The sequence below is a fragment of the Mustela putorius genome, unplaced genomic scaffold (assembly GCF_011764305.1).
Source record: "Mustela putorius furo isolate JIRA1106 unplaced genomic scaffold, ASM1176430v1.1 tig00004039_pilon_pilon_pilon, whole genome shotgun sequence".
In the NCBI taxonomy this organism is placed as follows: domain Eukaryota; kingdom Metazoa; phylum Chordata; class Mammalia; order Carnivora; family Mustelidae; genus Mustela; species Mustela putorius.
This window is the reverse complement of record NW_025422174.1, coordinates 743,108-759,681: the sequence shown is the minus strand read 5'-3', so window position 1 is coordinate 759,681 and position 16,574 is coordinate 743,108. Positions and strand designations below refer to the sequence as shown.

The 16,574-nt window shown below is 50.5% G+C and overlaps 1 protein-coding gene across 7 annotated transcripts in view; it reads left to right on the top strand.

Moving 5' to 3' along the window:
- Positions 1-10,607: 10,607 nt before the first annotated feature.
- Positions 10,608-16,574, top strand: part of LOC101685489 (Snf2 related CREBBP activator protein) — a 32,433-nt gene continuing 26,466 nt past the window's right edge. For 3 of the 7 annotated variants that reach the window (XM_045072607.1, XM_045072608.1, XM_045072609.1), the window contains exons 1-5: positions 11,962-11,980; positions 12,095-12,168; positions 12,878-13,140; positions 14,520-14,771; positions 16,235-16,420. In XM_045072607.1, coding sequence (XP_044928542.1) covers positions 11,979-11,980; positions 12,095-12,168; positions 12,878-13,140; positions 14,520-14,771; positions 16,235-16,420 — 777 coding nt within the window. In that variant the 5' untranslated portion in view covers positions 11,962-11,978. Of the gene's footprint in view, positions 10,740-11,935; positions 11,985-12,094; positions 12,169-12,877; positions 13,141-14,519; positions 14,772-16,234; positions 16,421-16,574 lie in introns of those variants that run through there. The other 4 variants (XM_004773867.3, XM_013046563.2, XM_045072606.1 and 1 more) reach the window with 4 other exon arrangements.

Here is a 16,574-nt window from a genome sequence, read left to right as displayed (position 1 = left end):
CTCCGCCGGGAGCCTGCTTCCCCCTCTGCCCGCTCTGCCTGCCTCTTCCCCTGCTTGTGCGCGCTCTCTCTCTCTCTCTCTCTGACAAATAAATAAAATCTTTTCTTAAAAAAAGTTCCCAGTCCTCCTAGAGAGGAGAGAGGGGTTCTAGTCGCTCACCACCCTCTCCTAGCCTCCTGGGATCTCAGCCACTTGACAGCTGCCTTTCAGAGGCTCCTCTCAGAGGCCCCCCCCCAGAGCTATTTGCTGAATCCGGCGACTCTACTCCCAGATTCCCGTTCCACGCCTCTCACCTGGACTGCAGCGGTTGCCCCCGGGCCTCACCCCTACAGTCCTTCTCGACACTGGCCTCTGCTCACAGCCTTCCTGCTACACTTGGAATCCCATCGGAACTGCTGAGCTGGGCCTTCAGAGCCCTGCCCAGCCCAGGCCCGGCTCTTCTCTCGATCTCAATGCCAACAGCTCCCCAGTTCCCTGCAGTCCCCTGGGCCTCCTGGATGTTCCCTGTTAGGATAAGCTGGGCCGGCCTCCGAGTCTTTGGACCTACTTACCTCTACTTGGAATGCTCTCTCCCCCAAGCATTCTCTGCTCAAATATCACCACACCAGAGAGGCCTTGCCAGGCCACCTTTGTCTATAACAGCACCTCCCCTGCCCGAACCCTGCTTCCTACTTCCCTGACACACATCACCTGTCATTATTTTATACGTCAACTTAGTGTGTCTTAGTGTGTTTGTTCTGGTCTTCCCTCACCGGGAATGGAAGCTTGATAAAAGCTGGAACTTCAAGTGTTTGACTGGTTTGTTTTTCCAGTATTATCTCCCCTGGGCCTAGGATAATGCCCGGCACTTCTCGGAGCGGGATCTGACCGTCTGTCCCGCACCACAGTTGAGGGCACAGCCGTGAGTCAGTCTCTCTGGGTTCAAGCCCCGATCTTCTTGCTGCTTTCCAGTTGCGTCACTGGGGCAAGTTACTTAACCATCCTTTCTACCATCTATAAAACAGAGATGATAATCTACTCTCATTAGGTTGTTTGGAGAGATAAATGAGTTAATCCACGTGAAAACATAGGCTGGTGTTTGTCACTATTACAGTTTCTGCGGGAGTTAAACACCTACGGGTTCTTATTACACACACACACACACACACTCACACACACTCACACACATATATGCAAACGTGACCCAACTCTGACCTTCCAGTGTATGTGCCTGTCACTCCCCCAGGCCATGGGTATAGACACGGACACAGAAACTAACAAGACAGTGTGACCCCTCTCTTACTGTGAGTCTCCAGAAACTCATATAATTATTCCTAGAGTTAAAAGTGTTGAGAGACAACAAAGCACCGAATTTTTCAGGAGATATAACTTAGTCTGAGGGTCAGCAAGAGGTCCTGGAAACTTCTGTAAGTTCCGAGCTGGTGGAGAGGAAAGAGAGACCCGCGTGTGAGAAAGCCCAGGGCGGAGAAAGAGCCTGTACAGTGGGAAGGCCTGTGTGGCTGCAAGTGCGAGAGAGGCGGCGGGAGAGTCTGGGGGGACCAGCAGGCGGGGCTTCGGTGGTCTCAGAAAAGACTGCCACAGGAGTCGTGTAAAGGAGGGACTCAGAGCTGGAGACTGACTCTGTCCACTTAACAGTTAGCCAGGTCTTCCCTGGCTGCTGCTTTAGGTCTCTGTTCAACAGCCCCCAGAGACCACCTTGTTTAAATGGCATCTCCCAGGGCGCCTGGGTGGCTCAGTCACTAAGTGTCTGCCTTTGGCTCGGGTCATGATCCCAGGGACCTGGGCTCGAGGCCCACATCGGTCTCCCTGCTTTGCGGAGAGCCTGCTGCTCCCTCCCCTCTCCCCCGGTTTGTATTCTCTCTCTCTGTGCATCAAATAAATAAACCAGATCTTTAAAAAGTAAAATAAATAAAATGGCATTTTCCCTGCTCCCCATCTCTGCCCCTCTTCACCTGCTTTAGTGTATCATGAGCCCTGACATTCTATCACTCTCTCCTTTTTCAAAGATTTTATTTACTTAAGATTTTATTTATTTATAATTATTTATTTGGTAGAGGGAGAAGCAGGCGCCCCGCTCAGCAGGGAGCCCGAGGCGGGACTTGAGTCACCCAGTCAGCCTCTGTCACTCTCTCTTACGCGTGCTCTCGTGTCACCCCCCTTGAAACGGAACCTCCAAAAGAGCTGGGACTTTGGGGAGGGGGAGAGAGACTGGCCACAGGAAGACGGATGAGGAGGTTGGTGTGGATGGCCAGAGTTCTGGAGCTTTGATTTACTAGGAGGGTTAGGAGCAGCTGGCTGGCTGGTAGAGAGCAGGAGGCTAGAGGACTTGACAGCTTGACACCTGACACCAGCCCTAGAAAGAGCAATTGTCCATATCAAAGAACGGAGAGGGGAGGCGGTGAGACAGTGGTAGTGAGGAAGGCGGACTGAAGTCCCAGTGGTCTCGGGGCGCCCGGCTGGCTCAGTCAGTACCTAAAGTGCCAGCAGTCCCCACAAGCCAGTTCTTGGTACGGTCACGGACTGTGAGTCATCAAGGGCTAAGGATCAAGTGTGGGGCTGGAGAGAAATAGAATATAGAAATGTGGAGGCGCTTGAGTGGCTCAGCCAGTTAAGCCTCTGCCTTTGGCTCTGGTTATGATCCCAGGACCCTGGGACGGAGCCCCCTCAGGCTCTCTGCTCAGCAAGGAGCCTGCTTCTCCCTCTCTCGCTCCCTGCCGCTCCCCTGCTCACGTTCCTTCTGTCAAATAAAGAAAGAAAATATTTTTTAAAAAGAGAATATAGAAATACACTCTAAAAATCTTTTTAGAAGATTTTATTTATTTGACAGAGAGAGAGAAGAAGCCAGGGGAAGGTGAGAGGGAGAGAGAGAAGCGGACTCCCCGATGAGCAGGGAGCCCGGCGGGCCTCGACCTCAGGATCCTGGGATCATGGCCCAAGCTGAAGGCAGAGGCTCAACCGACGGAGCTGTCCGGGCGCCCCAAGAATACAGAAATCTTTAAGATGTAATGGACAAGACTTGGCGGCCAGATGTGGAACGGGAGGGAAGGGAGGGGGACGTCTTCGTTTCTAGTTTAAGCGCGTGGGGGATGGTGGTGTCATCTCCTCAGAGCAGATTCTGGGGTTCGGCTGGGAGACCTGGAGGAATCCAGGGGTTATGCAGATGGGAACACAAATTCTGAGCTGGGGCAAACGTCTGGCTTAAGATATGGACGTTGGAATGCACAATGAAATCATGACAAAATGCCTTGTTCTTCTGAGGCCTCTTTAGGCAAGTTAAGTTGCCTTAAGTCTAGTTGCCACCAGAAAAGCTTCCATGTCAATGTTTTCTGGTTGCAGATGGGCTTCTCCACTTCATCTAGCCTGTTCTATAGCCCCCAGATACTTCTAGCAATGGACGGCCTCTGTAAAGAAGGGGTCCAGAAGCTTAAACTTCTTAGCTTCAGGGTATCCGCCTCTGCCCTTGTGGATGTGTTGGAGAAGAGAAAGCAACGGAGGGCAGAATCTTGAGGAACGCCTACGACTGGTGGACGGGTCCAGAAGAAGCCGCCCGCGAGGGAGACTGAGAAGGGGCGTCCAGGGAGGTAGGAGGAGACTGGGAAAGGCTTCACAGAAGGCAAGAAGAATGGCTGTTTAGAGGATCACTAGCACTAGCCATCAACCGTGTGCCAAGTTCTGCTAAGGCAGCCTCCGCAAGGTCTCGCCCTCTACCTCCACTGCCACCTCCTGGTCAATAGCCCCCATTACAACTGCGGGACTGCTCGGGAATCTCCATTTCCAGCCTCCAGTGGAGCCTGGACCACGCCCATCCCACCTCCGCGACTTTCACTAGCTCCCTGTCACCTCCAAACGAACCCCACTGCCTAGAATGCTGGACCTTTGGCCGCCTGGCTCCAGGGGACTTGTCTATCTCAACCTGCTCCCTGTGGTCTATTCGCCATCCCCACAACCCTCAGCCTTGCTGCAGCTGTGTCATCTTCTTGAATTGCCCACCCTTCGTGCCTAAATTTTTCAAGGTCAGTCTCCAATGACATCTTATCTAGAAAGCCCTCCCTGATACCGACTTGATCTGATCTGACCCTTGACCACCTTCTCTTGTGATAGCAAAACGCTACCCTGATTTTCACCAAGCTCAAAGATCACTCCCAGTGAGGCTAAGTTCTTGGGAGCAGAGACTGTGTCATCATCTCTCCTGTCTCTCCCATTTAACCCAGTACAGGCCCTGACACTCAGTGGGCAGAGAAAATGCTGCTCAGGAGAGCACACCCACTACCACCCAAATGCAGGAACAAGAAGTTGCAGATTCAACTACCCTCAGGAGTCAGACAGATGAGTGCATGAAGTTACCTACAGCAAGACAATTAGGAATGGCGGGGTCTGTGGCAAGTAGGAGCTTTCATTCTTCTGCCTAAAGTATTAATAACACTCGGAACATTAAAACACCCTGTAAATCATATCTTAAAACTAACTTGACCTGAAGAGCCATGAGTTTGAGATTGAAATATCGATCCAAAGTACACCCCTCTCTTTGGAGCTTTCAAAGCAATTTTACATCAGTAACTCTATCTCCCTTATACGTGTGAGAAAAGTGAGGCTCAGAGACGTGAGGTGCTTCTTAAGATGACATAGCAAGGAATTAGTAGCACAAGGCTAGGTCCAACCCTTTCGGACTCTGGCCTGCCTTCCTGTCTTCTGAAGGTGATGGGAAGAGGGTCTAAAAAGATGGGCACCATTTAATTTTTTTAAATTAAGGCTATTATAGGGGGCACCTGGGTGGCTCAGTCGTTAAGCATCTGCCTTTGGCTCAGGTCATGATCCCAAGGTCGTGGGATCGAGCCCCGCATCGGGCTCTCTGCTCAGCAGGAAGCCTGCTTCTCCCACTCGCCCTCCCCTTGCTTGTGTTCTCTCTCTTGCTGTGTCTTTCTCTGTCAAATAAATAAAATCTTTTAAAACAAAAAAAAATAAAAATTAAGGCTAACTTTTAGAAGAATATTGCATTGATAGCATTGAGGGAAAGGCACAGAGACTTCTTAGATACACCCGGTCCCCACACATGAGAGTCTCTCTATTACCAACATCCTTCATGATAGTGGGACATTTGTTACAACTGATGAACCGACATTGACACAGTCTAATCACCCAAAGTCCATGATTTACCTTAGAGTTAACTGTTGGTGTTGTACATCTTATGAGTTTAAACAAATATATGACGTGTATCCACCATTACAGTATCATAGAGAGAGTATTTTCTTCCCTAAAAATCCTCTGTTCTCGCCTCCTATTCATCCCTCCCCCACTGACCCCTGGCAATCACTGATTATTTTAGTCTCCATAGTTCTGCCTTTTCCAGAATGTCCTACAGTTGGAATGATACAGTAGGTAGCCTTTTCAGATTGGCTTCTTTCACTTGATAACATGCATTTAAGTTTTCTCCATGTTTCTCTCTCTCTCTCTCTTTTTCTTTAATTTTTAGAGAGGGAATTATGGGGGAGAGGGGGCAGACGGAGAGGGGGAGAAAGAATCTTAAGCAGGCCCCATGCCTAGGGCAGAGCCCAATGCAGGGCTTGATCTCACAACCCTGAGATCATGACCTGAGCCAAACTCAAGAGTTGGATGCTTAACTGGCTGAGCCAACCAGGCACCCCCCTCTTCCATGTTTCTGTGTGTCTCAATAGCTCACTTCCTTTTCGTGTTGAATAATATTCCACAGTCTGGATGTATCATGGTTTATCCATTCAGCTACTGAGAGCCACTTTGGTTGCTCCCAAGTTCTGGCAATTATGAATAGCACTATAAACATCCATTTGCAGTTTTTTGTGAGGATGTAGGTTTTTAAAAAAATTCCTTTGGGAATCAGAAGGAGTGTGATTGCTGGATTGTATGGTTAGAGTATGTTTACTTTTTTTTTTTAAGATTTTATTTATTTATTTGACAGACAGAGATCACAAGTAGGCAGAGAGGCAGGCAGAGAGAGAGAGGGAAGTAGGCTCCCCGCTGAGCAGAGAGCCCGATGCGGGACTCGATCCCAGGACCCTGAGATCATGACCTGAGCCGAAGGCAGCGGCTTAACCCACTGAGCCACCCAGGCGCCCGAGTATGTTTACTTTTGTAAGAAACCACCAAACCATCTTCCAAACTGGCTATACCATTCCCAAAAGCAACGAATGAGAGCTCCCATTGTTCCACAGTCTTGTTGGCATTTGGTGTTGTCAACATTCCGAATTTGGGTCATTCTGATCGATGCGTAGTGGTATCTCACTGTTGTTTTAGGTGGCATTTCCCTGATGCCACATGATGTGGAACATCCTTTCATACATTCACTTGCTGTCTGTATGTCTTCTTTGCTAAGGTCTTTGGCCCATTTTTAATGTTTTCTTATTGAGTTTTAAAAGTTCTTTGAATATTTTGAGTAACAGTCCTTGATCAGATGTCTTTGTAAATACTCTCTCCCGATCTGTGGCTTGTCTTCTCATTCTCTTCACATTGACTTTCACAGGGACATTTTTAGTATATGTGCTGGGGAAGCGAGCACTCACAGGGACATTTTGAATTTTAATGAAGTCCAGATTTCCAATTATTTCTTATATGGATCATCCTTTCCTTATTGTTTCTAAAAGGCATCAATACCACAGTCAAGGTCATCTAGATTTTCTATGTTATCTTCTAGATGTTTCACAGTTTTGCTCTGTACATTTAGGTCTGCAATCCATTCTGAGTTAATCTTTGTGAAAGGTGTAAGGTCTGTGTCTAGATTAATATTTTTGCTTATGCACGTTCAGCTGTTCTGGCTTCACTTGCTGAAAAGAGTATTTTGGCTCCATTGTATTACCTTTACTCCTTTGTCAAGATCAGTTGCCCATATCAATGTGGATCTACTTCTGGGCTCTCTATTGATCTTTTTGTTCTTTTGACCTATTTGTCTATACTTTTGCCAATATCATGCTTTCTTGTACTGCAGCTTTACAGTAAGTCTTGACGTCTTTCAACTTTGTTCTCCTTCAATAATATCTTGGCTCTTCTGCCTCTAAAGTTTAAAGTATAAACTTTTAAAATCAGTTTGTTGATATTCACAAAATAACTTGCTGGGATTTTTATAGGGATCGCCCCAAATCTGTAGATCAAGTTGGGAAGAATGGACATCTTGACAATATTTGGTCTTCAGCACTCACTTTCCATTCAACTGAAATTTCATTTGTCAAATGGAATAATCTCCTTTTTACAGCGTTGTCTGAAATGTTATCCAGAGTACTGTAATCCCTAGCACAATATCCCTGCTCTCAGGAAGCTTATCTTTTAGACGGGAGGAGGGCAGACAATAAACAAGCATCAGATAAATTAGTAATTTCCACGTAAGTGTTGTGAAGAAAGTATGGAATAGGGAGTGACTGGCAGTGAAAGGGCCGTTCAGTGTCAGGGAACTTCTCTGAGAAGGCAACATTTAAATTGAGACTTTGATGAAAAGGGAAAGCTAGCCATGAAGAAAAACTTTCAGACAGAAGAAACAACAAAAATGAAGGCTCTGGAAGCAGAAATGAACTTGATGGTTTGGAGAAGGACATGGTGGCTTCAGTGCAGTGAGCAAGGTGTAAACGAAGTTTTAAAAAATAAGTAGACAGGGGTCATGTCCTATAGGATATTTATTCTTAAAATTAAAGTATAAGATACATGCTTTGAGGTACACAAAATATACAAATGTTAAGTACACAGCTCAATGAATGTTCGCATCTATCTCGATCTGGAAATGACCTCCTCCAGATCAAGATAGAGAACAGCGGTCAGCAGACATTTTTGGTAAAGCACCAGACAGAAAGTTGCTTAGGCTTTGTGGGCTGAGGGCCTTTCTTGCAACTACTCAGCTATAGTACTGTAATAGGCAAGCAGACATAGATGCCATGTCAGTCAGTGGGTATGGTGGGATGCCAAGAAATCTTTAGTTACAGTGAAATTTGGTTTACATTTGCTTTTCATGTGTCACAAGAGTTTTCTTCCTTTGACTGTCCCTCAACCATTTGTAAGTGTAAGGCTTGTCACTTAGACTTGTTAACATTCTTAACTGGCAGGCTGTATGAAACCTGGGGCTGTACAAGACTTGCCCTCCGGGCCGCGATTCACCAGCTCCTGACACACATTTCTAGTGTCCTCCTTGTGGCTCTTCCCAGGCAAAAGCCCTCTCTCTCAATGGGTATTATTTTTATCACCATCGGTTATATTTTTTTAAAGATTTTTATTTATTTATTTGATAGACACAGTGAGAGAAGGAGGGGCTGGGTGGGAGAGGGAGAAGCAGGCCTCCCACGGAGCAGGGAGCCTGATGCAGAGCTCCATCCCAGGACCCCAGGACCATTACTCAAGCCAAAGGTAGACACTTAACAACTGAGCCACCCAGGCGCCCCACGGTCAGTTAGTTTTGTCTGCTCTTGAACTTTATATAAATGGGATCATATGTCAATTCTCTTGTGTCTGGCTTCTTCAACATAATGTCTGTCCTATGGAGATTTTAAGATACATAATTTAAGTGAATTAAGATGCCACTCAGGGGTCATAAGTATGAGAGCAACATGATCTTATTTATATGTAAAGGTCACTCTGGTTGCTATATGGAAAATGGAGTAAAGAGAAACAGGAGTGGATGTGGGGAAGCCAGTCAGCAACCATTATCTCCAACCAAGAGATAATGGTGGCTGGCTCTAGGGTGATAGTCATAGGAACAGAAGAGAGATTTGGGGTTTATTTTCAGTTTGAGCTCATGAATCCAATACCAGTTATTTTTGTTTTTAACCAAGTATTATAATACAAGTAGTTCACACTAATAAGTTTCCCAAATAATCTTTCTGAGACTGGCTTCGTGGATTTTCCTGTATAAACCATGTTCCTATCCTCAAGGGGTTAATACTTTTGGGGGTGGGGTGGACAGACACGAATCCAGATATAATGCAGTCAGTGCTTTAAGAAACCCAGGAGGACCCAGGGGGACGCCTGGGTGGCTCAGTGGGTTAAAGCCTCTGCCTTCAGCTCATGTCGTGGTCTCAAGGTCCTGGGATCGAGCCCCGCATCGGGCTCTCTGCTCAGCGGGGAGCCTGCTTCCCTTCCTCTCTCTCTGCCTGCCTCTCTGCCTACTTGTGAGCTCTGTCAAATAAACAAATAAATAAAATCTTAAAAAAAAAAAAGAAAAGAAAAGAAAAGAAAGAAACCAAGCAACCCAGGGGCTTTGGGAGCCAACAGTAACGGCAGCAGCCTAGGGGTGGTCGAATGGGATCACCTGGGGGTTGTCACCCTTGAGCTGAGTTTTGAAGGAAGAATAGCTGAAAAAGGACGGAATGGTTCATGGGAAGGCCCAGAAATGGGAGATCTCTTGGGAGCTCAGGGTGGTCCTATGAGGGGTCTCAGAAATAGGTAAGCTTGGTGTGGAACAAACCACCACCACCACACCCACCACCACACCCGCCTGGGCCTAAATGGGTGGACATTCATCCACTTTTTCAACCAAATAATCTGTCCTGAGTCCTTCTGTATGCCTCGAGGCTCCAGCAGAGGCCAGACGTAGCCAATGGGCAACCTGTGGCTGAATTTGACCCCCAGACGTATTGTGGCCCGCCGGGTGACCACTGGAAAATCGTGGTTTGAACAGCGGCTCTTCTCGCGAGTCGGAGCAGTCTCCAGGCCCTCTCATTCCTCACCCGACCCTCTTCACTTCCATGACTTTCGTGGCTCTTTCAGGTGTCGTCGTTTTCACACTGATCTGCTGACTGAAGTGTGAGCAGCCTGCAGTGTGATGCTGCTTCGCGCGCATCCGTCTGTTTTCGGCCCCGATCTCCGCTGGAAGCAGCAGAGAAGGACCAGCTCCGCGTGAACCGGGAAGAACTCGGCCAGTGAGGAGGTTTTGAAGGAGAACCTCATCCGGGCTCCCAAGGTGGGCGAGAGTCGGTGCAGCTGGACGCTCGGCCCCGACCCTGGCTCCGCGGTCACGGGCCCATCCAGGAGCTTCAGCTCATTCGTGAAACGGAGCTTGTCGGGATGGAGAGGGCCAGTGCATAAAGCGCTCTCGGCAGAAGGCGACCGCTCCTCTTCCGTTCTGGGCTGGCGCCTCTCCAGGGAGCCCCGAACCAGAAAGCTGGCCAGCGGACGGCACCACCGGCCCCGCCTAAGACGGAGCGGACCGCAGGGAACGCAGAGGCCCAGGTCTGCGGCCGGCTTGCTGACCAACCGCTCAGCTCTCCGGGTGATCTGGTCGCAAGCGGGGGCTGCTCCGGACCGGCAGCCGCAGTGCAGCCTCACGGGCACGGCCTCCAGTGGACCAAGACGCTGGGCCGCGGGGCGAGCGCGAGTCTCCAAGACTACATCACCCAGCCTGCTTTGCGCTTCGGGCAGCGCCCTACGCTAGCACGCGAGCCTCCCGTTCCCCCAACCTCGTTACTGTCTCTCGCGAGAGGACGGGCCGCGCCGGCGGTAGCGATAGCGAGCTGTGGTGCTGGTGCTGGTGGTGGCGGTGGCGGCCGAGACGGCGGCGGCCATTTTGGTGGGGCCTCGGACGCGGCGGCGGCGGTTCGCTGAGAGTAGCGTCTTCCATTTTTCCCACCCACCGCCCGCAACCCTGTGCCGCGAGAGGAGGCAGTGGAAGCAAGGCGGTGAAAGTAGCCGCGGGCCCCAGGGGAATTTAAAGGCCGCGAAGGCGGCAGCCAAGAGGGGGCCCTCCCCCCTCCTCGGCGGGAGGGGGGGTGGAGCGCACGCCCCCGAGGACGCAGGTAAGGAGAGGGAGACAAGATGGCGGACGCTCCACAGTTCCCCCTCCCCTGACGGGTGACTGCGCGCGCATCTTTCCGCCGCCGCCTCTCCTCCCACCTTCCCGGGGTGCTGCGCGCGCACCTTCGGCCGGGGCCCCGGGGCCGGTGCGCGAGGCTGTCGGCGCGCGCCCATAGAGACAGGCTGAGGGGGGCCAGGCCGGCCAGCACAGGGCCCGGGCGCATCTCCTCTCCCCTCCCGCCCGTCTGCGCACGCGTGCCTGAGCGAGCGAGCGAGCCCTGAGAGGACGGACCCAGGTGCGCTCCTGCCCGCCCACCAACCCCAGCCCCCCCCCCGGGGGCGCGCGGGAAGAGGAAGGGGGGCGTGGGACGAGGAGTCGGGGCGCGCGCCCACCCTATGCAGTCAGTAACCAGGACCCGGCGGCACGAACCCTCCCTCATGTCAGCCCTTCGCGGTCAGGTGGTGGGGGGCTCCCTGACGGGTAGGCATGAGAGACTTCCCAGCCTGCGACCCCCGTGTGCGTGGGCTTGGGCTCCGGCGGGAGCCCCCGGGCGGTGCGCGCAGCCGGCTCTCTCCGCCTCCAGGCGCGCACGCGCGGGCCCCTCCCCCAGTCCGTCGCGCACGTTGGGTGGGGTGGGAGTCGGGAGGGGGCGGGGCTAGCCTAGGGTTAGCGGCAGCTGGGGGCAGAGGTCAGAGGTCACGCCGGGTCAGTCTGTTGGGAGGCGCTGGGAGAGAGCCGTGCGGCCGGGGGTCAGGAGCTCGGGCGTCCTGGGGTCTGGTCCGCTCGGGTCCTGCGAATCGGCTGCGGAGGAAGGCGAGAATCCGAGGCTGCTCCGTGCTGAGGGCCGTCCTGGCGCGCGGGGAAGCACTTCCGGGCCTCGGTGGGTTTCGCCCACCTGTTTCCGGGGCACGGCTCCGCGCCCAGCGGCCTTTCTGCGCCTGACTTCTCCGAGGGGCCTGCGGCCGCGCGTGTGTCGGCGGGAGCGTGCGGCGCCGCAGGCGGAGGACGGCCCGCGCCCGGCCGGGAGCGGCTTCCGGAGCGTCCGCGGTGACAGCGCCTTCCCCGCGCCGCGCCGCGGCCGCCCGCACTGGCGCCTTGGAACTTCGGGCTTCACGTCGGGGCTTCCCTCCGGCCGGCGCCTTCGGCCCGTGGGGAATTCCTTTTCCGCGAAACATGGTTTGCTTCTGTTTTCCCGAGATGTGAGCTTCTCTTGCGGTTGTGGCTGTCTTCCCGGCCTCGGATGTGGGTGTGTTTAACAACCTCGGACGTGGCGGTGCAGAAGCGGGGGTCGCTGCGGGTCGCTGCGGGTCGCTGCGGGTCGGCCCTCACGGTGCCCCTCCCCGCTGTGTGTTCCAGGCGTGGCTCCCCGCGGCGCGGCGGCACCGTGGAAGTGCAGACCTGCACGGGGGCTGCGGTCTCGGCTCACGCAGGTGAGGGTGCAGGGGCCGCGTCGTGCGCGGCGCTGGCGGGACCGCTGTTTCGAGGGTCCGAGGGTGTCCGGCTGGATGCGGGGTGCGGGAACACACCGGGCGCGCTTAGACACACGTCCGACCGTCCTTGCCGTCGCCAGGCGCGGAGCACGTTCTCCGTGGTCTTGGCACGAACCTGCCTCAGTTGCAGTCTTCCCGTGGGTCCCGTGTGCGTCTCTGTGAGCCCTTTGTAGCGTGCGGTGGGGAGGGCTCATCTCCGCCAGGGATGTCCTCTCTTTACTGCAAAGAAGGAGCTAAGCTCTTATTAGGGTGCGAAAGGTACCTGGCTTGCAGGGCAGGTGTGAGGGTTATACAGCGTACCGGGTCGGGCTTAGTAAAGTGTGACCCACAGTGGAAGCTCCGGAAACATAGGCTATAATCATCGTTCATTCTCTTTATTCTTTCTCTTACTTTTTTTTAAGATATTAATTTGACAGACAGAGATCACAAGTAGGCAGAGCAGGGGCGGGCAGGCTCCCCGCTGAGCAGAGAGGACCAGGACCCTGGGATCATGACCTGGCCTGAAGGCAGCGGCTTAACCCACGGAGCCCCCCAGGCGCCCCCATTATCTTTATTCCTTAACATTGTTCTTGGTTTTTGTTTGTGTTTGTTTTTTTAAGATTCATTAATGTTTTCAAATCCCATTTTTACTCTTTTTACCCTATTTTAGGTGCTCCAGAGGCCGGTGGACCTGAGCGGAGGCTGGGACGCCCTAGTGGGCCCCGGGCCCTGGAAGGCGGGTCCCGGTGGCCGGTGGCCCAGAATGAGGCCAGCTCCCAGCATGCCCTGCAGCCGGACGCCAGCCCCTCGGCCAGCAGCAGTGGTGATAACGACCCAGTCATTCTTCAGGCGTCCAAAGAGGAGCCTGGGAGTGGGACCATGCAGAGCAGCCCCTCCCCTGCTCACCCTCAGCTCCCAATCCTGCAGACACAGGTTTGAACGTGGGGAGGATTCCTTCTCCGATTCTGCTTTGTGGGCTGTTAGATCTGAGTCAGAAGAAATGTGGCAAGTTTTAGCCACATTTCCATGATCCTACAGCTATCTGTATTTGGAAAATTTTTGGTGCTCAGGTTGACCATCAGTGTGATTAGATATTCACACGCTTTTTGACAGTAATATGATATTGATCGCTAAGACTGTGGAAACTCATTGTTACCTAAAAAGGGTGGAATTAGGCCAGGTTGGAAATGGAGATTGGGACAACATGCTTCCTAAGACTGAGCTTTGAGAATAGCTTAGTTTCCTTAGGAACTGGAAAAACATAAGTATTATGGATGGTGTGTAGTGTTTATACTTTTCTCATACTGAGGAAATGTAAGAGTAGGAAAAATGTGGCTTTTGAGAGTAGACATACATAGGTTTGCATAGAGTAGGGTTTTGATGGGCATGGATTTGATACTTAAAATTTTCCTGAGCGTGGGGGCGCCTGGGTGGCTCAGTGGGTTAAAGCCTCTGCCTTCAGCTCAGGTCATGATTTCAGGGTCCTGGGATCGAGTCCCACATCGGGCTCTCTGCTCGGCAGGGAGCCCACTTCCTCCTCTCTCTCTGCCTGCCTCTCTGCCTACTTGTGATCTCTCTCTGTCAAGTAAATAAAATTTAAAAAAAAAAAATTCCTGAGCAGCTGGGGAATTTTGTGATACACACTCATTTGTCATTTAACTGAGGTAGGAATTCCAGTGGCACACCTGTTAGGCGAGTGTGCTGGAGTAATTTATATGAGTTTGCTCACATCCACATTTAAGTGAGATTTTGTTCTTTACTTAACTATTTTTTTGCACTATTTTATGAAATAGTAGTTGAGTGTTTGAGAACAGTGACCAGTCCCCGTCCCCTTCCACTTTCCTAGTAAACGAAACAACCAAGATTGATGAAGAACATGAAGAGGTTTAAGTAATCTGGGAGGTGGTCATGGTTGCTTTTTGAACTTGGTGGTAACTGAGATTGATTCTAATAGGTGAATCTGCCATTCAGTGTAAAGGAAGAAAAAATGGGGAGGTGTGTATGTGAATGAACTTCTTTAGGTTCTGAAAGGATCATTAGTGTTTGAAATTATATGGTATGGTATTATTCTTGAATTTGGGAACTGTAAATGTCTGGCTGTGACTCCTTTTGCACGCCAGGCATCTGTAAACTTGGGTCTGCTATATTGAACACCTTACCAAAACATAATATCTTGTATATTTATATTTATAAAAATGAGATTGGTTATTTACTTGAGTTTTTTCTTGTAAGGTAGAATGAAATAATATGATGAGAACGTCCAATATCTTGCTAAGCATTCATTTTATCTATCATTTTCTGTTTATTTCTAGATGGTGTCGGACGGCATGACAGGCAGCAATCCTGTGTCCCCTGCCTCATCCAGTTCCCCAGCCTCTAGTGGGGCAGGCGGCATCTCCCCCCAGCATATAGCTCAAGATTCTTCTCTGGATGGACCTCCAGGGCCCCCAGATGGTGCCACAGTGCCCCTGGAGGGGCTCAACTTACCCCAGGCTGCTGACCTGGCTAACAAGGGCCCAAAGTGGGAGAAGAGCCATGCTGAGATTGCAGAGCAGGCCAAGCATGTACGTATTGGGAAGGCCCATGAGGATTCTCTTTCCTCAACTTCTGTGTGCCATGAACTTTTTACATTTCTTTCCTTGTGGATTTAGAGGGTGGGCTCTGCCTTAAATTGCAAATGTTGAGCAAGTTGCTTGGTCTCTGAACTTCCTTGTCTGTAAGTTAAAGGTGGTGTAGTAGTCTATAAAGTGTTGTGAGCTCTAAGTTAAAGGAGGAAATAGACCTGGAATGCTTTTTAAACTGTGAGGTTCTTAAGATTTACTGGTTTCTACTGCTCATTTCTGTCTTCTAGCCTCTGCTGCTTTACCCAGTGGTAAGTGTGGTCCCTGGACCGGCAGCATTGGCATCACCTGGCAGATTTGTTAGAGATTCAAGTTTGTTGGTACCCTTTTTACATCTATCCATTTAAAGCTAGAGGGTGGGGGCCCAGCAATCTGTCTTAAAAAGCGCTCCACGTGATTCTGATGCATGCTTAAATATAAGAGCTATGGTCTAATAATACCCTTGTCTTTCTTGATTTTTTTCTTCACCATCAGGCCATTTAGTTCCCTGTCCTCTCTGGCTCTTGTTTCCTATGACTTAGTTTTTGTCAGGAGAAGACAAGAATAATGGAAGCAGTTGTCTTGAGCTTGTTTTTAAAGATTTCTTTCTTTCAGAGAGGAAGTTGTTCAGGGGAGGCAGAGGGACAGGGACAGGGAGAGAAGCTGGGGGGGGTCTGACGGGGTTGCTGGGTCCTGCAAGCCTGAGATCATGACCTGGGCTGAAATCAACAGTCCAGTGCTCAACTGACTGAGCCACTGGGGCTCCCAGTTGTCTTGAGTTTTTAAGTCACTTTTGTCTATTTCAAATGCTTTCACTTTTTTGCGTGTGAAATTTAGCCATAGTAGAAACACGTTACCTTTTTATCATACTATTGTTTAATCTTTTACGTATAACTTTTCAGTATTTTTACCAAAATGTATATTTTTATAAAAACAAATCAGATTGTGTACATTGGGCTTTATATATCTAAGCATGAATGTACTCTTAAGTGGAATTCAACAGCGATGAAGATCCTTTGTATCCAGTCTATAAGGGAGGGTAGGCCCCTGCCTCCCTGGAGGCTTCCCTTGAAATCTGTTTTCCTCAGTCTTTCCTATGTTCGTGGGGCATGGAGATTGAGTGAGATAATGGAAAGAACATAAAATCTGTGTCTGGAATCATTAGACCTATTTTTTAATTTCCAGCTCTTACCACTTCCTGGTTCTGTGATCTCAAGTAAATCCCTTAATCTCTCATCTTTTCCCCCCTCCTCACTTGAAAAGGTTATAATACCTACTTACTTGCAGGATTGGTATGTGGACTTTAAGTCACATACAACATTCCGTCCAGACAGTGCCTATATTTAATCAGTGCCCAGGAATTCAGTTGTCTTCATGAGGTAGCATATATGTGCGGTAACTTGACTGACCTAGCTCTTCCCTGTTAGGAGGCTGAGATTGAGACTCGGATTGCTGAGCTGCGGAAGGAGGGTTTCTGGTCATTGAAGAGGCTGCCTAAGGTGCCCGAGCCTCCCCGCCCCAAGGGGCACTGGGACTATCTTTGTGAGGAGATGCAGTGGCTCTCTGCTGACTTTGCTCAGGAGCGTCGTTGGAAACGGGGTGTGGCCCGTAAGGTAGGTCATCTGCTGGGCGTACCTTCCAGTATTTCTTTTCCAGATTTCCTTTTCCTTGATAAGTGGGTTGGTTTGAAGGGAACCAAACAGAATAAACAGTATAGCGTGCTTATTCATGCCCATAGTTTCAGGAGGCAGGCTCTGACTTCCCAGA